General features: G+C 34.3%; 3 protein-coding genes and 1 long non-coding RNA gene across 4 annotated transcripts; all 4 read right to left on the bottom strand.

Moving 5' to 3' along the window:
* Positions 1 to 1,305: 1,305 nt before the first annotated feature.
* On the bottom strand, positions 1,306 to 13,748 carry LOC109147217 (F-box/FBD/LRR-repeat protein At1g13570-like). Its single transcript, XM_019294848.1, has 5 exons — positions 13,527 to 13,748; positions 4,695 to 5,548; positions 4,424 to 4,576; positions 4,070 to 4,324; positions 1,306 to 1,380 (listed from the first exon to the last, which is right to left on the bottom strand). The coding sequence occupies exons 2-5, from the start codon at positions 5,490 to 5,492 to the stop codon at positions 1,306 to 1,308; spliced, it is 1,281 nt and encodes a 426-aa protein (XP_019150393.1). The 5' UTR covers positions 5,493 to 5,548; positions 13,527 to 13,748.
* LOC109147216 (F-box/FBD/LRR-repeat protein At1g13570-like) lies at positions 12,447 to 13,376 on the bottom strand. The gene has a single exon (XM_019294847.1). It carries the CDS (start codon positions 13,374 to 13,376, stop codon positions 12,447 to 12,449), a length of 930 nt encoding a protein of 309 aa, XP_019150392.1.
* Positions 13,749 to 14,454: 706 nt separating the features above from the next.
* LOC109147259 lies at positions 14,455 to 22,252 on the bottom strand. Its single transcript, XR_002048608.1, has 3 exons — positions 22,242 to 22,252; positions 15,063 to 15,283; positions 14,455 to 14,477 (listed from the first exon to the last, which is right to left on the bottom strand). It is a non-coding gene; the product is annotated as an uncharacterized LOC109147259 (long non-coding RNA).
* A 556-nt stretch (positions 22,253 to 22,808) lies between these two features.
* On the bottom strand, positions 22,809 to 24,600 carry LOC109147245 (F-box/FBD/LRR-repeat protein At1g13570-like). Its single transcript, XM_019294890.1, has 3 exons — positions 23,673 to 24,600; positions 23,400 to 23,567; positions 22,809 to 23,289 (listed from the first exon to the last, which is right to left on the bottom strand). Exons 1-3 carry the CDS (start codon positions 24,429 to 24,431, stop codon positions 23,050 to 23,052), a joined length of 1,167 nt encoding a protein of 388 aa, XP_019150435.1. The 5' UTR covers positions 24,432 to 24,600; the 3' UTR covers positions 22,809 to 23,049.
* Between the last annotated feature and the right edge of the window lie 1,025 nt (positions 24,601 to 25,625).

Raw genomic sequence — 25,625 nt, 5'->3', positions numbered from 1 at the left:
CTTCTTTTTTATTAAAAAGAAGAAAAAAAAAAAAAAAAAAATAGTAATTCAAGTTTTGCACTCCAATTTAAAGCAATTTGTCACCCTCCTTTTCTTGTGCTTTGAGACGTGTACGTTATTGGTATAAAATGCGGAGTAAATCAAATTAGGATGTTTTTTTTCCAAGGAGTTACCATTGCTAGATCAACATTGCAAATAGAATAAAAATCTAAAAACATAATAAGCTTCAATCCAGGTTATACCCCTGGTTTATGTCCATGTTTTCTGTTAATTTTGTTTGTACCTTGTGCTATAAAAGCTGTACTACATAATTTTTTAGACAAAAATATCCCTGTCGTTATAACTCCTGTTATCTTTCCACATTATTATTACCATGTACATGCATACACAATATTTTTTCTTACATCCTTCAATGGTAAGTTTGAATTCATTTAGGTTTTAATTAAAATGTTACCATAGTTATATTTAGTAAATTATCATTTCTATAATTCTTACCTCAATAATATTAATATGAATTATATATATATATATATATATATATATATATATATATATATATATATATTTTTTTAAAATAACTAAGATTTTAATATTTAATTTTAATATTGGGCATATATTTTCTGCGCATCGCGCATATAAAATACTAGTTCTATTGATAAGTATTAAAGATTAAACATTAACTTGGAAGTGAATAGTTTAGTTTCGATCTCCTGTTTAACCTTTTAGCTTCATATTAGACCTAAATTAACTTTTATCCATGAAGATCCATTTGAAACGACTAGTAAGATGCAAATGCTTATATGTTTTTGAAATATTAGTATAATTCAAAAGTATAAATGTTTGTATTAGTAATGTCAGAATATTCACTGCATATATATAAAATCAAAGGCTCCTACTTAGCTATGCTGCAAACTGCTGGTATTGATATAAGTAGTGGGAATTTACCAAAAGGCCCTCCTTTCCCGTAGACAGAAAATGGGGGAAAAGCACAATCTCCTATTATGTTTAAGGTGGGGTGGGGAAGTAAGTAGTTTACTCAAACAATAATAAAAATCCAAGCAATTTTTAGATTACTAATCCAGTAGTTTAGTTGACATGACGTTTTTTTTTTTCCAAGCAATTTTGATTACAATAATGCAACCTGTGAAAACTCAACATATTGAATGGTAACTCCTTGAAAAAAAAACATTCTAATTTGATTATTCCACATTTTATACCAACAACATAAAGGTCTCAAAGCACAATAAAAGGGGGTGACAAATTGTTTTAAATTGGAGTGAAAACTTGAATTACCAGTTGTACCCTTCATTTTAACACACACTTAACACCAAAGCTAACGGATGATCGTTTTGGTTTAAAATTCAATAGGCGAAGGACCACTTTTGGTGCAATTAAAAGTCAAAGAACCAATTTGAGAAAAAGGCAATAGTCGGATGACCATTTTGGGAATTAACTCTTCATATTATCTTGATTTTAGTTTTTTTTATTTTTATTTTTCTATTTTACCCTCTATCATATCATTTACTTTTTCTAGATACCCTGGTATATATTTCGGTCAATATAAACTATGTTTAGGGTACTATATCCAATGAGGGTGCTCTCCTCTAAAATTGTTATTGCACCATAGTTAATCTAACATTTCTGTCATTGGTCATAGTTATGCATTCTTAAAATATTCTTTCATGAAAAATTTGATAATCTTGCATTGATATACACCAGGATATCGAATGATACTTTGACAAATTCTGAATCACTAATTTAAAAATATACATTGGGGTAAAAGTACCTAATATAGTGTTTTGTTTAATTTAGTATTTGTACCTTTATCTGTTTAATTTAGTCCCTCTACTTTAAAGTACAAGGACTAAATTGAACAAAACGCTATAGTACAAGGACCTCGTAGGTACTTTGATCTACACATTAGACATCAAATTATTTGCGCAATGCCTGTGTGGTAACTAGTTGAACATAAATAAAATAAAATAAAATAAAATAAAAAGTTATGCTAGCGACAAATATATCAATATTAAATTTTTATAATGTGTGGCAATTACATTAAACTGCCAATAGCTTACGGCTTGTGAAAATGATTGCTCAATGTATTTGTACACGTCAAATCCAAATAAGCATCCAGGGGTCATTTGTTGTTGTTGTTGTTCCCAAAAGGTTGAATCCGCAATCCCAAGGATCCCACATGCCCCGGCTCGACAGAGCATCTAGATAAGAGGATATAAATCATGGTAAGTCAGTTGAATATAGAGGCTAGACTTTTGTTTACTGCGCACAAAGAGCCCTCTCACTTTGAGAGGTTGCTCCCACAGAGTCAGAGGTCATTTGTTAACCACATCAATAGTAACACTTAATAGGTTGTTTAATATTACGATTCAATTACATTTTTCGTCAATTTAGAAAGCCTTAATGGAGCCTTTAGAAAGAAAACAAAAAAATTAAAAGCCTTACTATTCACTCTAGTACTCCAAGGTTATTTTGACAATTTTCCTTTGAATTATAAATAAGCTATCATGTCCGGACCAAGAACACAACTCAACTGGTAAACTAATACAAAATAAGTTCATAAACTTTGCTTACAAGTAGGCAAAGTAGCATGAACATTATACCAACCTTGATTACTTGTAGATTTATTGCAGTTGGAAACTTCAATACGACTACTTCAACATTTTCACACTCTTGTGATATATAATACTCCGTAGTAACAATGACCTAAACTGAGTGCGGGATAATGGATGCAAATTTCTCTTGTCATTCAAAAAAATATTATATTCCTTTAATTCCAAAAGATTTAATATCATTTGCGCCTCCTAATTTCATTATTAATTTTATATGAAGAGAATGATAGGATTCAATAACTTATGAATAATTACTAGCACTCTCTATAAAGTAAGACTATAAGACCAAGAAAAATAGAAATAAAATCATTTTACAACACTCCATTTGAGAGGTTATATGGTAAGCCTACCGATTATGCTCATTTGAAGGTGCATGTTTGGTTGTTTGTGTTATGCAGCATCCACACAGCCACAGTTAAGACATAAAAAATGGCATCAAGATGAAGGAAGTGCATTTTCATTGGATATCCTGCTAATAATGTAAAAGGAAATATTTTATATGATGCACAAAATGGTTCAGTTTTCATATCTAGATCGAGATGTACATTTTTATGAACAAGTGTTTCCCTTGAAGACAAATGATGCTAAGAATCCTTGAGCAAGTAAGGCACATGCATGATTTGTTTTGTTTAATCTAGTACAATTAACAGAAGACCAGAAGAATATAACTTATAGATTCAAAAGATCAGAAGTCGTTTCTAATTTTGCTTACAAGTAGCAAGGCAGCCACAACATTATATCAAAAATGATGCTAAGAATCCTTGAGCAAGTAAGGCACATGCATGATTTGTTTAATCCCTCTCTACCAGTGATATACTTTAATTTTCAGATGATTATAACCTGGGTGATATAGCTACTGATGCTCATTCCACTTTAGGTGTTCCATATAGCACCTTCACTTGCAGCTCAAAATTCAGCAACACTGACTGGTTTGCCAGATGAAACTCAAAAATGAATTTCATAATATTCAGCCTAGAAGATCTACATACAAGACAAAGGTATATTATATTCCTGTTCGATTACAAGATTATTATTCTGATACATGGCAGGTCTTCTCCACACTCTTTACGGCCACAGAGTATTCATCGCTGCCATCTCTTCTAATTCTGAACCTAAGACATATAATGAGGCAGTCAAATTTTAGTGTTAAAAACATGCAATGTAGGCTGAAATTAAGCCCTTCAGGACAAGCATTTATTAACAAAAGCAAATATTGGAATATTCTTAATTACCCACAATGCTTGTTGATTACAAATATACCTCGATCATGCTGAACAACTTAGAAAACATTTCAACTTCCAACACAACCATTGCTTACATTTCTAAGTTGCACCAAAATTGAACCAATGGAGATTCACCAAGTTTGTGAAAGGCTAAACCAATGTTACCGGCCAGCCGATACCGATAGAATCATTGTCATTGTCGGTGAAGACAATATGTGCGTTTGAAGATGCACGCGGAAAGCATTCCAACTTCCTTTGGATTTTTCTCACCTCGGCGGCATTCATACCCCAAAACTTCACAATAAATCTCTCTAGCAAAGGAGATTTTGAGAGCAACATTCTTATAAAAAGCATTTGGAGTGTGGAACAGTTTGATTTAATCTTGATTGTCTTAAGCATCTTCAGCTCATGAATAACAAAGCAACTATCGGGATCCTCCAAAAGCCTTGAAGCAGCTTCTTTGTCATAACCGAACTATAACTCAAGAAGAAATGAAAGACAAGCACAACAGTGAGGACATTTGAAAAAGCAAAACAAGAAGAATCACACATGATTGCCAAATATATACTCTACCTCGGCCATCAAAATATGCAGTTCACATAGGTTAGAACATTTTTTAAGCAATTGCATAGCAACGGCAAGCTGCTTCCGACACCAAAAATTTAATCCATATAGCTTCATCACTTGCAGATTTATTGCAGTTGGAAACATAGATGCATCCATATACTTGAAAAATAGCAACAAAGAAACAAAATTAACAACCACAAGAACTTTAACAAGCCAAAAGGTAAAGAATTGTATCTATCCATCCATTTGCATAAAGTAAAACGAGGCAGATCCTCACCTCCAACGAAGAGCCACTCAACCAAAGAGTCTTAATGGTTTTCAAATGCGGTGGCAACCATCTCGAGTCAACCACATCATTCATAGAATGAATAATAGACAAGATTTCAAGCTTTGGAGGGCTAATATCAAACTTATTGATCCCGCTACAAAAATTGAAGGCCAGCTTCTCAAGCTTAGGAATACTAATACTAGAGGCAATTCCATTAACACCGCGCTTAAATTCAACATGAAAGAAAGCTAATGAAGTGACATTGGAAAAAATATCACAAGCATCTACAGGCAAATCAATAAAGGGACCTTGGACTATCAGTTGCTTAATTGTTCTGCAAGAGAGTAAACAAAATGGCAGCTGATATTCTGGCTGTGGATAATTAAATAAAAATATGTGAAGTTCCTCCACACCATTTCTTGACAGAAAACGACACCACCTATCAAAATCAGACTGTTGCGGCTTAGGATCAGCAAGTGAAAGCTCTAGAATAAATTTCTTAACCGGCCCAACACGACGAAAGAGGATATTATTGATTATGTTCCGGCAGGTTCTACCATCCAACCAGAATTTCTTAACCCGCCCATCACCTTTGCGCTGTTGGACACTTTCCAAGAATTTCTGATCGAACACAAGCCGCCCATGCTGCAACCAAACATGATACCAGTGCCTTGAGAGCAGAGCAGTTCTGGCGACCTCTCTGGTGGGCAAACACTCCAAAATTCTGTCCTTCACCTCTACCGGCAGCTCACTTATTAAATCCCTACTTGCATCGGGTAGGGTTTTGAGTCTCCGATGTCGAGCCATTAAATTGAAAGAACACTGAGGCCTCAGTCGAAATCAAAAGCTAAAATCGTTCTATTCTAGTCTTCAACTGCAAGACTTCGTAAATAAAAACGGAAATTAGGGAGCGAAGAGAGACCGGGGGGAAATGACAGATTAGAAAGTAGAAACCCTCACCTCTGACTCTGATGTTTGGGCCTTTGCGGAATTGCTATTCCTCTTAACAGAAGTCCTTTATATTTGTTGATAATTCAAATTTAATTTTGGAATATTATTTTTGTTATTTAATACTCTAAATTATTATTTTTTAGATTTTTTTATCCTTTCAATAACTTTTTCCAGTAAAACTCTATTTTAGAAAAGGTTATTTTCATCTTTTCAATTATTATTATTACTAGCATTTTGTGTGCGCGTTGCGTGAAAATCTATGCCCTATATTAAAATATTGTTATGTAACAAAAGTTTAAAAATTAGTTACGTTAAAATTAATTATATTTCGCAATTCCTTAAAGTGATGATACTTTTGAATTATCGTATATTTGAAAAATATAGTGATCAAAACAAAAAAAATATATTTTTTTTATATAATAATAATTTATAAATAATACTAAGCTAACACCCACATATATGATATATTGATAATTCAAATTTAATTTTGGAATATTATTTTTGTTATTACAAAGGAAGGGAGACACGCACATAGCCACATACATACAATGTGAGCAATAGGATACCAGTGGATCACAGGGTCCTTGATATTATTTTTGTTATTTAATACTCTAAATTATTATATTTTAGATTTTTTATCCTTTGGATAACTTTTTCTAGTAAAACTCTATTTTAGACAAGGTTATTTTCATCTTTTCAATTATTATTATTATTTTTCCATGAATTAATTCCAATGAAAGTCGTTTATCAATCATAGTCAACATTCAACAACTTACACTATCAAATATATAATTGAAAAAAATTATTTTTCATAACTTTTTCTAGTAAAACTCTATTTTAGACAAGGTTATTTTCATCTTTTCAATTATTATTATTATTTTTCCATGAATTAATTCCAATGAAAGTCATTTATCAATCATAGTCAACATTCAACAACTTACACTATCAAATATATAATTGAAAAAAATTATTTTTCATCCCTTAATTATTCATTGTTAGTTATTTTAGTTCTTAACTTTTACCGTTGTAATATACTAATCTAACTCTTCAAAAGAGTTACAAATTTAACTTCTAGAAGAAGTTCAAATTTTTTTTTTTGAATGCTACTGGCTCTATTACAATGAAGTAAATGTTCATATACTTTCTCAACCTACTGAAACACAAAGAACCAATAACGCCTCCACTAAGGCTCAAACTCACAACCTTCCAAATGGAAGTCCAACCCGGGTACCATTAGACCATATACTCTATTCAAATTTTACTTAGTACATGGATATTTTATAATTGAGTTAATACCCATTTTGGTCCATCGACTATTCGGTAATGCGCAATTTAGTCTCATACTATTAAAAGTACCCAATTTAGTCCTCTAACTTGTAAAATCATACCCAATTTGGTCCTCCGTTACAATTTTCATCCATCCACTATTATAGAGAAGGGCAAAAACATCCTTTTATCTAATAGTTGAGGGACCAAAATGGGTATTAACTATTACTCCGTATTATCTAATAGTCGAGGGACTAAAATGGGTATTAACTATTATATTATTATTATTATTATTATTATTATTGTTGTTGTTGTTGTTGTTGTTGTTGTTGTTGTTGTTGTTGTTGTTGTTGTTGTTGGGACAATGCGTCCACCACCATATGCCTCCCACTAGGGGTGTAAATGAGCCGAGCCGCTCGCGAGCCGCTCGTGAGCGGCTCGGTCAACGCTCGGCTCGAGCTCGGTCAAAATCGAGCTCGAGCCGAGCTCGAGCGGCTCGTCAAATAAACGAGCACGAGCCGAGCCTAGATACTCTAGGCTCGTGGCTCGTCGAGCCGGCTCGCGAGCCGTATAATATACAATATAATATATAATATTATATAATTAAAATATATAAAAATAATAATTAAAATTTAAAACTCAAAAGTCAAAACTTAAAAGCCCTATTGTTTTGAACATATCCGGGACGAAATATATATGTACAAGGAATCAAGGACTACTACTGTTGACTTGTGTTTTGTTGTGATTTGCAAACTTATTTTGAATGTTTTGAAGTTTGAACAAACAGACTTGTGTCTTCACTATCTTTTACTTCGTTGCGAAATTATTTTGAGTGTTTTGATTTGAAGTTTGTATTATTTATGTATGGATAAAACAGAGCAGTTTAAATTTTAAATCAAATAGGTTAAACCGTCAAATTCAAGGTTAAGATCGAGCACGCATTTGAACCCGAGCTCGAGCCTAATCTCGAGCTCGAATTCGAGCTCAAAATCAAGCTCGAACTCGAGCTCAAGATCGAGTTCGAGCTCGAGCTCGAGCATCCAGTTACGAGCTCGAGCTCAAGCTCGAGCATAGCTGCATTTAACGAGCTCGAGCTCGAGCATACCCATGCTCGAGCTCGGCTCGACTCGTTTACACCCCTACCTCCCACCACCATCAGTCTGTTTGTCCTTAAATGTGGAGTGAGTTAATTGACTAAAAAAAATTAATGAAATCTCAATTTCTTTTCTTTTAGTTAAATAAATATATATGATTAGAGTACACTAATTATTATCCTCTTAAATCTAACCTTATAAGTTATAATTGTTATTTGCTTCCTAGAGTTGGCATATCCATTACGACATCATATGATGTATTCTAAGATTTCTCCCATTTTTAATTTGTTTAATGTGGTCTTTGTTCTTGGAAAATGATTTTCACGAAACATCCTTTAGGCTGATCTCGATCAATCCACTATCAAGATGCCTTCTCTTTATTTATTTATTTATTTTTTTTTTGTGAAGAGAAATTTTTGCAATCATTATTTTATATGTGCCCAAAACTCGAGAGAGTGCTGACAAAAATCAAACTCTATAATGATCTTCAAATAATGCTTCACTCACTTGACCACTCTTTAGTCCTTTCGGAACATAGTGATATCTTTTGATGATTTGATTTGGTTAACGGTTAATTTGGTTCGAAATTTTCGATTAACCAAAATTTTAAATATATAAATAAATAATCTAATATGTAAAATTCCTATAAATTTGTAATGTTGTTATGGTATTGTTTTTGTATATTTCTTATGGATTTATTATTATATGTATTATTTTAGTTAGATTTATTATTATATGTATTATTTTTAGGATTTAACCGACCGATTAATTGAAATAATTTCAATTCGGTTAATTCAGTAATACAAAGTTCGATTCGGTTAACGGTTAAAGTTTTAAAAACTTCAGTTAAAATGATTCGGTTAACCGATTTGCACACTCCTAGTCTTGATATACAAAACTAAACTAAGAGCAACCCCATCTATGATTTTTTGTGGGGTCCAATATGAGTTGGAGGATAGAGAAGAAGGAGAGAGAGAGTGCATTTTGAACTCGAGATAGTGGTTTTTTGTAGGTCCTAGGAGAGAAAAAAATGGAGGAAAGACCGCGCATGATTTTTTATGGTACATTTTAGTTTTTAAAATAATAAGAAGTAATACGGTGGCAAGAGACATTGTCCCACTATCAATAATAATAATAATAATAATAATAATACTATTAATAATAATAATAATAATAATAGTTAATACCCATTTTGGTCCCTCGACTATTAGATAATAATAGTTAATACCCATTTTGGTCCCTCGACAATTAGATAAAAGGACTTTTTGCCCCTCTCTATAACAGTGGATGGATGACAATTGTAACGGAGGACCAAATTGGATATGATTTACAAGTTAGAGGACTAAATTGGGTACTTTTAATAGTATGGGACTAAATTACGCATTACCTAATAGTTGAAGGACCAAAATGGGTATTAACTATTTATAATTTTATTATCTTTATTGTTTATGACTTTTCAATTTTAGTATTTAATTTGCAAAATATATAATTGATACCTTCTTCCTTTTATATATATATATATATATATATATATATATATATATATTGTGTGTGTGTGTGTGTCATCTTCAATTGTAGTACAGTGTCCATATTTTTCGTACACAAACATGTTAAAATTAAATTTTTTAAACTCTACTCAAAAGGACAATTAGCCCTTGAACTTAAAAAAAAAATTCAATTAAACACTCGAACTTGTCATTTTGGGGCATCTAAACCCATTAGCCGGTTATTCGCCTAGAATAACAGGTCATTTAAAATTCCGGCGAATAAAAAAATTATGGCTACGATAAAAATTTAAAAAAAAAAAAAAAAAAAAAGGCCTTCTCCACCGGAGAAGGTGACCTCTGCTAGCAGTCGCCTTCTCCAGTGGAGAAGACGACCAGTCCGGTAGTCTTCTCCTAGAGAAGACGATCGGACGTCGTCTTCTCCGAGAGAAGATGACCGGAAATGGCCAAGTTCCGGTGTTTTTTTTTTTTTTTGACGCGGTCAACAGTGATTTTCGGCAGTCAATGGTGATTTCCGGTGATTAACATCAATAATTTACCGGTAACCTGTTGGTTACAGGTAAATTAAGCTTATTTGACACAAAATGACAAGTTCAAGTGTTTAATTGAATTTTTTTAAAGTTCAATGGCCGAATTGCCCTTTTGAGTAAAGTTTAAGGGTCTATTTGACTATTTTCTCTTTTACAAATGAAATATCAATACTAAAGAATATTATAATTTAAAAAGAAATATTAAAAAGCACTAAAATTCTATGTAATAAATAAAATTTTAATAAAGTTTAATTGTTTTTATTGTTTTATTGGTTAAAAGTAAATTTTTTTTTTTTTAAGAGTCAAGGGAAATATATGCTGAAAACTGAAAAGAATGGCATGTTCTTTCCTGACTCTTTCTTTTTCTATTGGCAGTCTATTGAGGCAATTTGTTTTTCTTATGAATTATAGAGTTTTCTGAGAGGTAATTAAATCTGGCACCATTTGCTTATCTTAAACTGCAAAGGCCATAGTATGCATATTTTTCTTACATTCCTTCTACTTTGCTATTGAAAGTCCATTCCTCCAATTAGTCAATAAATTAAAGCAGCCAAATTTTTTATGCATATGATTTTTGTTAACTTGTCATAAGGTTGTGAGATCAAGCTAAGATGTTATTTCCACTGAGTTTTAAGTAGAATATGCATAATTAGTTCTTCCATATTAATTAACCTTTGTTGTTGGCAATCCTGATAATATATGTTCTTTCATGACTGCAGCTAAACACTATTGCATATGATGGAAGGGCATGATATGATGCCAAATTGAAGAAAGCTCTTTCTAGGGGATGCAATATCTTATTTTTCTCTGGTATTGTTATGAACTTGCTTTTTGAATTTTTATAGTGTATTTTTTTTTTTTTTAAAGTTATAGTGTATTTAATATGTCCTGTGGTTATCATTTTAGCTTATTTTATATGGTGTGGATTTGTAGGTTGAGAATAATGAGGGATGATAAGGAGGGCAATTTATATTGTGCACCAGGGCGCGCATTGCCTTGTGCGCTCTGATGCAAAACGACATCGTTTCAGTTTTTTTTTTTTTTTTTTTTTTTTTTTTTTGAAATTTCGTTACCCTGTGTTGGCGGTTAATTTTCTTTTAAAAAAAATCTCATGTTCAAAAATATACATAATTTTATACTAGAATACACATAATTGTATACATGAATGTATATAATTGTATAACAAAATACACATACTTTTTTTTTAAAAAAATAAAAGATAATACACATAATCTAACCTAATACATAATACACATAAACTTTTAACATAATACACATAAACTCTTAACATAATACATATAAATTTTCTGTTTCGGATGTACATAATTGTATAAAAAAAAATATACATAATTGTAAAAACAAATACACATAATTGTATAAACAAATACACATAATTGTATACCATAATATACATAATCACGTCAACTACCTACATAACTTATCAAAACAACGTAGTTTTAGGAGGCGCGGGGCGCACAGTACTGTGTGCGCCGTGGTGCAGGGTATAACGATTGGATATGGAGTTCCTCCTTTCCTATTATTGTTGGATACTTGCATCACAAAAATGGAGAGTGAAAGAATATGATGTCCCTCTATGGTAGAGATTCTTGATAATATTTTGGAATTTTTGCCAAGAAGATGCTAGAACTGTTGTATTGTCCACTAGATGGAGATATTTGGTCCAGTCTTACACGACTCAAGTACATGTGGCCATTTGATGGGGTTTATGTAATCAATAAAATTGTCATGTAGCACAATGGATCTATTTGGAAATTTGAATTTCTTGATGATGATAAGGCACGTTTGGATATGGAGGATAGTAGTCCATTGTATAACGCTGAAAACTTGTAACATTTTGTTGCACCTTACACCGGAGAGATTGCATCTTTACTATATGTTGATCTATATCTATTAATCATTACATATTTTCAAATGTCATTTCATTGTATTGATTTTGATCCTACAAGTGAAATTTTCGATTGATGATATTATGCTTGAGAACCTCTCATTTATATGAAAATTCTTTAATGACTAGTAAATAGTAATTGGCCTGGCATGAATTTTTCTGACTATCAAATGCCATAACATTGTTAGATGAACAAATATACGCGCGCGCACAAAAAAAAAACAAAAAAAAAAACAAAAAAAAACAAAAACAAAAAAAAAAACAAAAAACAAAACAAAAACAAAAACAAAAAAACAAAAACAAAAAAAAAACAAAAAAAAAAAGAAGCCAGCATAATTGAAGTAATTTATTAACAAAAGCAAATATATGAACATTCTTAATTGCCCACATTGCTTGCTGATTACAAATACCTCATGCTAAACTTAGAAAACATTTCAACTTCCAACACAACCTTTGCTTACATTTCTAAGCTACATGCACCCAAATAGAACCCATGGAGATTAAAAATACTAAGGTTCTAAAAGGATAAAACCATGGGTATCCAACCAGTCATCACGCATAGACGCATAGTAATTGCCCGTGCAGACAATTTGTGCATTTGGAGATGCACGAGGGAAGCATTCCAACTTCCTTTGGAAGTTTCTCACCTCGGAGGCATTCATATGCCAAGATTGCACAAAAACAAAACACAACCAAAGAGTCTTAATGGCTTTCAAATGTGGCGCCAACCATCTCGACTCAACCACATCATCATACATATAATTAACAACAGACAACATTTCAAGCTTTGGAGGACTGATCTCAAACTTATGGATCCCTTGACAACATCCGAAAGCCAGTTTCTCATGTTTAGGAATACTAATACTAGAAGCAATTCCATTCACACTACACTTAAATTCAACATTGTAGAAAGCTAATGAAGTGACATTGGAAAATATACCACAAGCATTTACAGGCAAATCAATAGAGGGACCTCGGACTTTCAGTTCCTTAATTGTCCTACAAGAGAGTAAACAAAATGGCATTTTATATTCCTGCACATCAGTATCTAAACATATGTTAAGTTCCTCCACACCATTTCTTAACAAAAAAAGACACCACCTATCAAAATCAGACTGCTGCGGCGTAGGATCATCACATGAAATCTGTAGAGTAAATTTCTTAACCGGCCCATCACGAAAAAAGAGGATATTATTGATTATGTTCACGAGAGTTCTACCTTCATCATCATAGCACTCTTCAACACATTGCAAGAATTCCCAATCGAACATAAGCCGCCCATGCTGCAACCAAACATCATTCCAGTGCCTTGAGAGCAGAGCAGTTCTGGCGGCCTCTGGGGTGCGCAAACACCCCAAAGTTCTGTTCTTTACCTCTAAGGGCAGCTCACTTATTAAATCCCTACTTGCATCCGGTATGGTTTTGAGTCGCCGAGCCATTAATTTGAAAGAACAATGAGGCGTCGGTCGAAATCGAAACCTAAAATCATTCTATTGTTCAACTGCAAGATTCCATATTTCATAAATAAAAAGGACATTCGGAAGCTAAGAGTTGGGAAGAAAACAAAGATTGGGGAAAAGCAGAGAAACCCTGACCTCTGATGTTTGGTCTGGGCCTTTGCGGGTTAGGAAAGCCGAAAGGAAACGAATCAGAGTTGCAGACGCCAGACAGAGAAGACTAAGGCCGGCCGCCGGTGGAGCTGAGTGGAGAGTGGAGAGTCGCGGTGGAGAGACAGAGAGACAGATGAGTCGCAGGGCTGAAGGGCGAAGGCTGAGTATTGAACTAGAGTCTAGGGTTTTCATTTTAGTTTTAGAGATTTTACCTTATTTTTTTTGGAGGAAATTTCAATTTTGGTCATATGACTATAGGGGTCTTGTTACTCCCTGACTTTTAAAAGTGTCAATTTAGTACCTTAACTATACAATTTTTGTCAATTTTAGTCACTCCGGCCAAATTGCGTCGGAAAATTTTAATAACTAATATAATGAGGATATTTTGGTCGTTTCACGCCTCTTTTCTTCTTCTCCAGCGAGTCCATCCCTTTCTCTACCGTTTCCGGCGTTCTTTCTCCCTGTAAACCCTATCTTTAATATCATCAAGCATCCTTTCCCCATCCTCTTAGTTCATTGCATTCGCCGAAAACGGGAGAGGAAGGGATGAACTCGCATGGAAGAAGAAAAGAGACGTGAAATGATCAAAATACCCTCATTATTTTAACAATTAAAATTTTTCGGCGGAATTTGACCGGTAATTTGACCAGAGTGATCAAAATTGACAAAAATTGCATAGTTAAGGTACTAAATTGACACTTTAAAAGTCATGGAGTAAAATTAACAAGATCCCTATAGTCATATGACCAAAATTGAAATTTCCTCTAATTTTTTTTGCATCTAGATTTTACCTTATATATTTACATATTTATTTATTTATATTATCTGTGATCTCCGGATCCTCCGAGTATGCTGGTTTTGCTACTTATAGTCCTAAATTTTAAAATTGATCATTTTTGATTTTCCATCCGAGTTTCAAAATGTTACCAACTGTGGTGCTTTGAGTTTCAAAATGTTACCAACGATGGTCCAGCCATTAATTTGCTCAGTTTGCACCATGTAAATGAAGGGAAAAAATGTCATTCATGTTATTCTTCCATTTTTAAGTGAAAATCTAGCCTTTGTACTAGCAAATGCATCTTCTTTCTTTCCAGTTCTTCTCTAAAGTTTCAAAAGGTTACTAATTGTGGTTCTGTATAAAGTTGTCAACTAGACACTAATTGTGATTTTGATTCTCATTCCTACTTCCTAGTGATGAAAACTCGCATGGAAGAAGAAAAGAGACGTGAAATGATCAAAATACCCTCATTATTTTAACAATTAAAATTTTTTGGCGGAATTTGACCGGTAATTTGACCAGAGTGATCAAAATTGACAAAAATTGCATAGTTAAGGTACTAAATTGACACTTTAAAAGTCATGGAGTAAAATTAACAAGATCCCTATAGTCATATGACCAAAATTGAAATTTCCTCTAATTTTTTTTGCATCTAGATTTTACCTTATATATTTACATATTTATTTATTTATATTATCTGTGATCTCCGGATCCTCCGAGTATGCTGGTTTTGCTACTTATAGTCCTAAATTTTAAAATTGATCATTTTTGATTTTCCATCCGAGTTTCAAAATGTTACCAACTGTGGTGCTTTGAGTTTCAAAATGTTACCAACGATGGTCCAGCCATTAATTTGCTCAGTTTGCACCATGTAAATGAAGGGAAAAAATGTCATTCATGTTATTCTTCCATTTTTAAGTGAAAATCTAGCCTTTGTACTAGCAAATGCATCTTCTTTCTTTCCAGTTCTTCTCTAAAGTTTCAAAAGGTTACTAATTGTGGTTCTGTATAAAGTTGTCAACTAGACACTAATTGTGATTTTGATTCTCATTCCTACTTCCTAGTGATGAAAACTCGCATGGAAGAAGAAAACAGCACTATATGGTTACAAGATTATTATGCGTGGGAAGAATATTAGGAGAAAAGGTAGTTTTCATTACTTGTGAAGTCCATAATATATACAAGAACATAATGAAGGTAAAGCTATACAAAAGACTATTCAAAAGGAAAGGAAATAAAACAAAGGAAAGAAAATAAAACTAGCTATACAGAATAATACTACAGGACTCAATAATCACTGCAATATTCCTTGTTATTTATTTCCATAAATCACTGCAATATTCCTTTTGATTTATTTCCATATCACCATGCCTCCCTCAAGTTGGAGTGTGGAGATCCACAACGCCCAACTTGCCAAGCAAAAGATGAAACCTATCTTTTCCAAGCGCCTTGGTGAATAAATCAGCAAGTTGGACCTTCGTATGTATTTTTCGTGGAGCTATTTCATTGGAATGCATTCTCTCACGAACAAAATAGCAATCCATTTCCACATGTTTGGTCCGTTCATGATAAACAGGATTTGCCTCAATATGTAATGCTGCTTGATTGTCACAAAATAAAGGTGTTGCATGCTTTTGTTGAGAACCAAGTTCAAACAATAACCAACGCAACCATAGTAACTCACTTACAGTAACTGCCATTGCCCTGTACTCTGTTTCTGCAGATGACCGGGACACCACAGATTGTTTCTTTGTTCGCCAAGAAATTGGAGCACCTCCAAGACAAATGTAATAACACGTGCACGAACGATGCGTAGTAAGACATCCTCCCCAATCAGCATCACAATAATCTGTGAGATTCAAACTACCTTCTTTAGGAAGTAATAAACCTCGTCCTGGTGCCCCTTTAAGGTAACGCAGGACTCGGGTGGCAGCGTCCATGTGCTCTTGTCGTGGCATAGCAACAAATTGACTAAGGGTATTAATAGCATATGTGATATCTGGACGCGTAACTGTGAGATATAAGAGGCGTCCCACCAATCTACGATAGTGAGCTGCATCAACCAAAGAACCTGTACTATCTGCCCGTAACCTGTGGTTTTGTTCAATGGGGAAGTCACTAGGGCGGCAACCATGTAAACCACTTTCACCAAGAATGTCCAATGCGTATTTTCGTTGGCTCAAAACCATACCTTGCGTAGTTCGTGCTACTTCAATCCCAAGGAAGTACTTTAAAGGTCCCAAATCCTTAATACCAAATCCAGAGTCCAAGAAGGATTTAATCTTGTGAATCTTGTCAGGGTCATTCCCAGCAAGAATGACATCATCCACATATATCAAGGCGACAACAAATTTTGTACCATCATTGTATAAAAACAAAGAGTGGTCAGCTTTGGAGTGGTGAAAACCAACACTGATGAGTGCTTTAGTGCATTTTTGGTGCCAGTTGCGTGAAGCTTGTCGCAATCCATACAGGGACTTCTTTAATTTGCAAACTCTCGTCTCACCATGCTTTGCAAAACCATCAGGCAATTTCATGTAGATTTCCTCATGCAAGTCACCATGAAGAAATGCATTATTCACGTCAAGTTGATGAATTTCCCAACCTCTTTTTACTGCAATTGTGAGTAGACATCTCAAGGTCACTAGTTTAGCAACGGGGGCAAATGTTTTATGGAAGTCGATCCCTTCTATTTGTGTGAAACCCTTTGCAACGAGCCGTGCTTTATATCGTTCTACCGTTCCATCAGGCTTGAACTTCACTCTATAAACCCATTTGGAATCAATGGCTCTTTTATTTGATGGAAGTTCAACAATGTCCCACGTTCCATTTGCTTCTAGAGCCGCAATTTCCTTTTGCATTGCATCTCGCCAATGCTTGTAGTTAACTGCCTGTTTGAAGGTTTTTGGCTCATCATGGCTAGTGATGGTTGCTAAGAAAGCTTGGTGAGAAGAACAAAAATTATTATATGAAACATACTGTGACATAGGATGTACCGTTGAGGATACTGAAGGAGTGGTAGGTGGTGATGGCGATATGGAGGGTGGCAATGTTGTCTCATAACTTTCCAAGTATTTTGGCATGCGTCTTTCACGTTGACTTCTTCGCTGCTGCATTTCATGAATGACCATAGAAGGCTCAACACTCCCTCGATCCTCGACATTATTCCCATCTACTATTTCAATAATCTCACTTATCTCACCACAATCCATTTCTACCGCAGGCATACTAGGTTCTATTCTTCTGTTATAGTCAGCTTCCTGGGTTTGTACAATCTTCATGATTTCTTCAGTCTCATCATCAACTAAATGTGAGTATGTTTTTTTAATTTGTGACTCCGAGTCCAGAACATGATTTTTATAAGGAAACTTGTCTTCAAAAAAAATCAAGTCTCTCGTAGTATGTGAAAAACCTGGTCATTTGGATCATAGACTCGATACCCCTTCTGCCCACGGGTGTATCCTACAAAAACGCATGGCTTTGCTCTCTCATCAAACTTGTCACCCTTTCGGTTATGTGCATACACCAAGCAACCAAATACCCGTAGATGATCATAATTTGGTATTTTTTGCATTAAGATTTCATAAGGTGTTTTGTGCTTGAGAACCTTAGAAGGCAATCTGTTAATTATGTAAACTGCAGTTAAGATGCATTCTCCCCAAAACTCGATTGGCAAGCCGGCTTGAAATCGCAACGCCCGTGCTATCTCTAGGATATGTTTGTGCTTTCTTTCAACGACCCCATTCTGTTGTGGGGTATCCGGACAGGATCTTTGTAAAAGAATACCATGCTCTTTATAATATTCCAACATATAAGTTGAAAGGAATTCTGCACCATTATCAGCTCGAATTGTCTTAACCCTTTTTCCGAATTGAGTAACAACCATGTTGCAAAATGAAACTAAGTGGTGTCTGACTTCAGATTTGTGTTTCATTAAATATATCCAGACACCCCTACTAAAATCATCTACAATGGTGAGGAAATAGTGAGCTCCAGAAAACGAAGGTGTTTTATAACCACCCCAAATATCACAATGAATGAGATCAAAACATGATTGAGTTTTAATAGCACTAATAGGAAAAGGTAATCGAGTTTGTTTAGCACGTATGCATGAATCACAAAAGAAATTATTCTCACAAGAAGTAACAGAATCTGACTTGATTTTTTGAATTATCATACTAGAAGCATGCCCAAGCCTCCTATGCCAAACACTTGAATCTTTGCTCTTAACAGACATTGTCATACCCTCACGATATTCCGGCTCCATGTAATAAAGACCACCATGCATCCTACCCACTCTAATCAGTTTCCTCGAAGGCAAGTCCTGCATTATACAGAAGTCAGAAAAGAAAGTCAGAGCACAATCAAAGTCTTTTGTCAACCTGCCAACAGAAACTAAATTGCATTTGAAATCAGGTATGTTCAAGACACGACTTATTTGCATCCCATTGGGGAGTTTAGTTCCCCCTATGCTCCTGACTGCCACTTTGTCTCCATTTGGTATAGTAACAGGGAATTCACCATATTTGCTCTCCAATTTATTTAGCAAACTGTCATCACAAACAATATGGTCTGTGGCTCCAGAATCTATCACCCACAAATTTTTACTGTTGATCTTACCAGCCATGTTGCATGATGATTTTTCATTTGTCTCTACCGGCCTCAATTTGTCCCCATCTGTGTTTAGAAAGTGAGCAAGTTTTGTTAATTGAGCTTGAGTGAGACTTTGAAGGGGATGCATGTCTATATCAACTTGAGCAGCCTTCGGCGCTATCTTCTGGTTTACATGTTGCCATCCTTTCTTGTCACGTGGACCCTTTCGCCAATTTGTAGGATAGCCTATTATTTCATAGCATTGGTCTTCTGTATGTCCTGTCTTTTTGCAATGCCCACATATGGGTCTTTCTCTCCTTCCTTTGGCATCCTTTTCACTAACTCCCTTTTGCATTTGAAATACTGCAGCTTCAACCATTGGTTCGTGTGCTGCTGAGATTTGTCTATGTTGCCCATCTTCGGAAACCATGTGATATGCACGGCCCAAACTTGGTGTTGGTTTGGCACTGAGATTTGTGACTTAACAGTAGAAAATTCTTCACCTAGTCCCATGAGAAAATCATATCAACAAGTTGCTTTGAAATATTGCAAGTGCATCCACTGCAAACACATCTTGGCAATGGCGAAATGGCCATCATCTCATCCCAAAGGCTCTTCAGTTTTGCATAGTAGGATGAGACAGAAGTATTTTCTTGTTTCAACAAAACAACTGATCTCCTAATTTCAAAAGCTCTAGGTGCACTTCCTTTTCCAAATCTTTCTTCAAGGTCCTCCCAAATGTCCCTAGCAGTATTGGCATACCTTACGCTGTTTCTAATGTCTTTGTCCATGGCGCTCTTTAACCAACCTTTGACCATGGCATTACAACGCATCCACTGCTGTAAATATGGTGAATTGGGTTTTGGCATGGGTATGGATCCATCAACAAAATCGATCTTGTTTTTGGCAAACAAAGCATCTCGCATGTCGTTTACCCATTCTCCGTAGTTTCCATCTCGAAGAAGTTCGGTAACATAAATCTGCTCCGGAGGTTCCAAAGCATGCAAAAGATAAGGTGACATAACATCCAGGTGCCCGGATTGGCCTTCTGTGATGCCTCCTGGAGTATTATGAGATGTCACCTTATCTTGATGGGCCCTTTCTATTTCTTCGCTGCTCTCATCTGAAGTCTTTGGCGTAACCTTGTTCGCCTTGTCGTCACCAAGCTCTGATGCCATGATGAAAACAGCACTATATGGTTACAAGACTATTATGCGTGGGAAGAATATTAGGAGAAAAGGTAGTTTTCATTACTGGTGAAGTCCATAATATATACAAGAACATAATGAAGGTAAAGCTATACAAAAGACTATTCAAAAGGAAAGGAAATAAAACAAAGGAAAGAAAATAAAACTAGCTATACAGAATAATACTACAGGACTCAATAATCACTGCAATATTCCTTGTTATTTATTTCCATAAATCACTGCAATATTCCTTTTGATTTATTTCCATATCATCACCTAGTGTGTAAATCCATGAATCAAACACACCCTAAATACATAAATTTACTATCGGAAGTATATACATTTACTATTGTTGTGTCATTTGTAAAGTTGTTTTGAAAATTGTTAAACTTTATTATCCTACAATGGACAAATGAGTTTGAACCATGCTTGGGTAGTTCTAAATGAAATAATAAGAAACAAGAGCATATGTAAAATCTTGTACAATTAACATTAGCAAAAAGAAGAACATTCTTGGGAGTCTATACAAGGTGCATCCTTTACATCCAAACTGAACCTATGAAGCTTCATCATACTAAATACAGACAAGATTAAAAACATATGTAATCAAATAATTCGAGCACGGAGTCGTCATCTTCCGTGCATACAATTTGTGCTTTTAGAGATGTAAGAGAAAAACATAACAATTCCTTTAGGCAATTGACATATTCGGAGGTATCTATAACAGTAATAACATATTCCATAATAACAAGTCTCTGTAGTATAGAAGATTTTGAGAGATGATTGTGTTAAATGTCTTCAAATCTTACTTAATAATGTAATTATTTAGATCCTCCAAAAATCTTGTACCCCGTTATTATATCACAAGAATAACACAACTATGAGGAAATTAACAAAGAATTGAAAAGAAAACAATCATATATGATTGCCAAATATATAGTCCATAGGTTTCGTGTATTACACCATCTGATGCCGCAATATTCAACTTGCATAGGTTGGGGGAGTTTTGAAGCAACTGCAAAACAAAGGCAAGTTCCTCTCTACATGCATGAAACACTTAACTCATACAGCTTAATGACTTGCCGATTACGGAACCCCTATACTCTGATGTTTGGTTTGGGCCTTTGCCAATTACAGTAACCGAAGGGAACTGAAATGTTATTCATCTTTTTGGGTTTAAATGATGATTGCTCATCAATTTTCATCTTGGTTTAAACCTGTGCAATCATTATTCTGTGCAATGGACTGTAATCCACACAGCTTTGTGGATCGGGCCACAGTTCAAAATGATATCATATCGTCTCTCATTTATGAAGATATGACGCCATTAAGTTAGAGACGTGGGTCGCAATTTTTTTTTTTAAATTTTCACGCGACCTAGTTTTTCCTCTCCATTGCTTCTTCCTTTTAACTCCAATTCTGCAACATACATTTTTATAACTCATAAAGTACATTATTCTAACTCATAAATGCATCATCTAACCCCAGGAGGTTCATTATTCACACATAACGGCTGAATAAACGTCGTTATTACTAACATAATTTTTTAGTTGTAAAAACGACGTCGTTTTGGACTGTGGTCTACACAGCTATGTGGACTGTGTAATTTGCCAAACCTGTAAGCGGAATGGACTCCAGGTCTAAAGCCAATTGAGTACAAGAAATTGAGGCCCAAAAGTTAATTAGATTATGAGAATAATTAAAATTCATAAGCAAGATTTCTAGACCTCGATTAGGGGTGTACACAATTTAGTGGGAAAAAAAAAACGACTAACCGATGAAACTGAAAATTTTTAATTAGTCATTTTTTAATTGAAATATTTTGATTCGATTAATGGAATTTTTAAAAATTTTAGTTAATGGTTAATTAGATTTGAAAGTACAATTAACCATACGGTTAGACTAGTTTAAATCATACTGTTATAAACTTATAATTCATAAATCATATTGTTAGACTAGTCTTCTTTTCTTTCTTTTTTTTTTTTTAAAAAAAAATTTCATCATTTATATATACTAAATAATGACTATTATATTGTGTGAAAGTATAAGTTAGAAATTTTTTTTTATTTATAAATGACTCATATTGATATTTATTTATTTATTTCAAATAAATCAACCAGTATATAAAATCATTACTTTAAATAAATTTGCTACAAATGCATAAATTCATTTCTATAAATACATAGATTTACTAATATAACTAAACAAATCCAATTCACTATTGTTAGTGTCGTTTTTAAAGTTGTTTTGGAATATATTAAAGAGTAAATACCCAAAATGGTCCATCGACTATAGCTAAATTCACAAATTGGTCCTCGACTATTGATTTCAACCAATTAAGTCCTTAACTTTTCAATTGTGACCCAATTAAGTCCTCCGTCTATTTGACCGTTTGTTGACCGTTATCTCTGAGAATATATATGTAATTTTTGAGACGAAGAGGGTAGAGCGGCGGCCATGCACCTTCATTTTGGGTATTTACTCTATATTAAACAAGTTTGGTTATTAGGACTACTTTTAGGACTCTATGTAGTCATAATACTAGTCCTAATATTGGTATCCTACACACTACAAATGAGTTTGAAACATGCTTGGAGTAGTTCTGAATGAAGTCATAAAAAAGACCTGCATAGGTAAAATCTAGTATAATTAACATAAGTAAAAAGATCATAAGAACATCATATTCTTGGAATCTAGTGCTTATAGATTCAAAATACTTTAATTACAACATAATACTTGGGTACAAGGTTTCAACTTCCACCACAACCATTGATTACATTTCTAGGTTGCATCCAAACTTAACCCATGGAGCCTCATCATACTAAATTCCTACAAGCTAAGGCTAAAACCACATATAATCAAATAGTTCGAACACTGAGTCGTCAATTTCACTGCAAACAAGTTGTGCTTCCGGAGATGCGCGAGGAAAACACAACAATTCCTTTCACCAGCTATTGACATCTTCGGAGGTATCTTCTATATCAGTATCAACATATTCCATAATAGCAACTCTCTCTAGTGTAGGAGATTTCGAGAGCAGCATTTTCACAAAAAGCATTTCAAGTGTAACTCCACTAAACCCGACAATTATGATTGTGTTAAGAATCTTCAGATCTTGCTTAATAATGCAGTTGTATTGTTCCTCCAAAAGTCGTGTGCCCGTTGTTAAATCACAAGAACATAGCTACAACACAACCATAACCATGAGGAAATTAATAAGTAAAAGAAAACAACTGCAAAATATATAGTCCCTAGGTTTCAAGTGCAAAAGTCCCTAGGTTTCAAGTGTCTTACACAATCCAATGCCATAATCTTCAACTGGCATAAGTTGGGGGAATTTTGAAGCAACTGCAAAACAAAGGCAAACTGCGCTGCACATGAAACACTTAAATCATACAACTCAATCACTTGCAAATTTATTGCTGTAGGGAATGTCACTGTCGCTATTTCTGCATCTTTACACTTAAAAAAGAAAAAAGATTATATGAGCATTGAAAGAAATGTTTCAATCCTAATAATCAATCCATTTGCATAAAGAGAATGCAAAAGACAAGTAGAGATTCTCACCAGCAAAAAACGGGCACCCACGATAAGGGTCTTAATTGTTTTCAAACAACGCGTGAACCATCTAGATTCATCAAGCTTCATCCAAAACAGAGAGCCAATAACAATATATCTTTCAAGTTTTGTACTACTGATCTCAAAATTAGTAATCCCTTTACAACCACAGAAAATCAGCTCCTCAAGATTAGGAACACTGTAGACAATTTCTTTAACATTATCACTAAATTCAACATTCTCCAAAAATAATGAAGTTACGCTGGGAAATATACAACTAGGGACAGGCAAATCGAAAATGAAACCACCCAGAGTTAGTTGCTTGATTGTCCGGCACAAGAATATACAAGATGGAAGCTTATGGTTATGCGAAATATACAAGTTAAGTTCCTGTACACCATTTCTCAAAAGAAAACGACACCACCGATCTAAATCACACTGCTGGGGCTGAGGATCCGATGTGCGGTGAACTTGTAGAGTAAATTTTTTAATGGGTCCAGTACGAAGCATGAGAATATCATTTATTGTGTTAATCAGAGCCATACCTTTCTCACCTTCGTACTTTGAGAGGCATTCCAAGAAGTCCTTATCAAACACAAGACGCCCATGCCGCAACCAAACCTCATTCCAGTGAGTAGAGAGCAAAGCAGTTCTGGCTACGTCTCGAGTAGGCAAACACTCCAAAATCATTTCTTTCACTTCCACTGGCAGTTCACTTATTACGTCCCTTCCTGCATCCTCTTCGGATTTTCTCTGACGACTCGCCATTAAACTGGAAACTGAAGTTAAAATCGCTCGATTTGCATTCCAATTTAGCCCACAAGGTTTTGGAAACAACAGAAATTTGGTTTAATTTGGGAAATAATAGATTAGGGAAAAAGTGTTAGAAACCCTTGCCTTCTCTACTGTCTACTCTGCCTAGATGTTTTGCGTTTGGAAGAACAGAATACTGCGAGGCATTATTCTTTTTTTGGCAAATTATATCATGTACTCATACTTGTAACGTATATAATTTTATAATACAAAATACAAAAATCACATCACAGACATATTGCATTATGGACCCTGAATTGAAATGATGAGATACATAATTCATACTCGTAAAGTACAGAATTTAATAACACAAGATACAAAAAATCATAACACAAGACACATACTCATGTTATATATTTACTTATTAATTTGTGTTCATAAGCATAGAATTTCACAACACAAGACACAGAAACTCATAACACAAAACACATAAATTCATAATATAAAACACAATTAAAAATTAATTACTTCCCTCGTGCATCTCTGAAATAACAAATTATTTGCATGGATAGGAAGTCTAGGCATAACTTGGGTGTCGTTATATCGTGGGCCGCGGTGCACGGCGCGCCGTTAGTTTTAACGGAGCTCGCATTTTTTTTGTATGTTAATTACTAACTGACACTACAGTATATTTAAACCGACACTGCCTCACGTATTATTTTTATATTATCAAATGAAATTGCAGTTATATCAAAATAAAATTGTTGTTGCGGTGAAATGAAACTGAATAACATTTCACATATTTGAGTGTATATTGTACAATGAAGCTGTAATTATATCAAAATGATCATGTAGTTGTATTTTAATAAAATTATAGTATATATAAAATAAAATTAAATAACATTTTCACATATTTGAGTCTATAAATATCGAATGAAACTATAGTTATATCGAAATGAAGTTGTAGTTGTGTTGAACTGAAACTACAGTGTATACAAAATGAAACTGAATAACAGAGTTACTTTTTGCAGAAGGGTGCGGAACGGCGGGAAACGATTGTCGTTTCTTTTCATTAAACAAAACGACGTCGTTTTCATGCGCGGTGCATAATCGATTATGCACCACGATGCACGATGTAATTTGCCATAACTTGGCGACTTGGCGTGCCACCCACAGTTTTAAGAATTGAGTATGTGTCCCACACGGGCT

This window comes from Ipomoea nil, unplaced genomic scaffold (genome assembly GCF_001879475.1).
Source record: "Ipomoea nil cultivar Tokyo-kokei standard unplaced genomic scaffold, Asagao_1.1 scaffold1978, whole genome shotgun sequence".
In the NCBI taxonomy this organism is placed as follows: Eukaryota; Viridiplantae; Streptophyta; class Magnoliopsida; order Solanales; family Convolvulaceae; genus Ipomoea; species Ipomoea nil.
The sequence above is the reverse complement of the archived record's forward strand: the minus strand, read 5'-3'. Positions and strand labels throughout refer to the sequence as shown.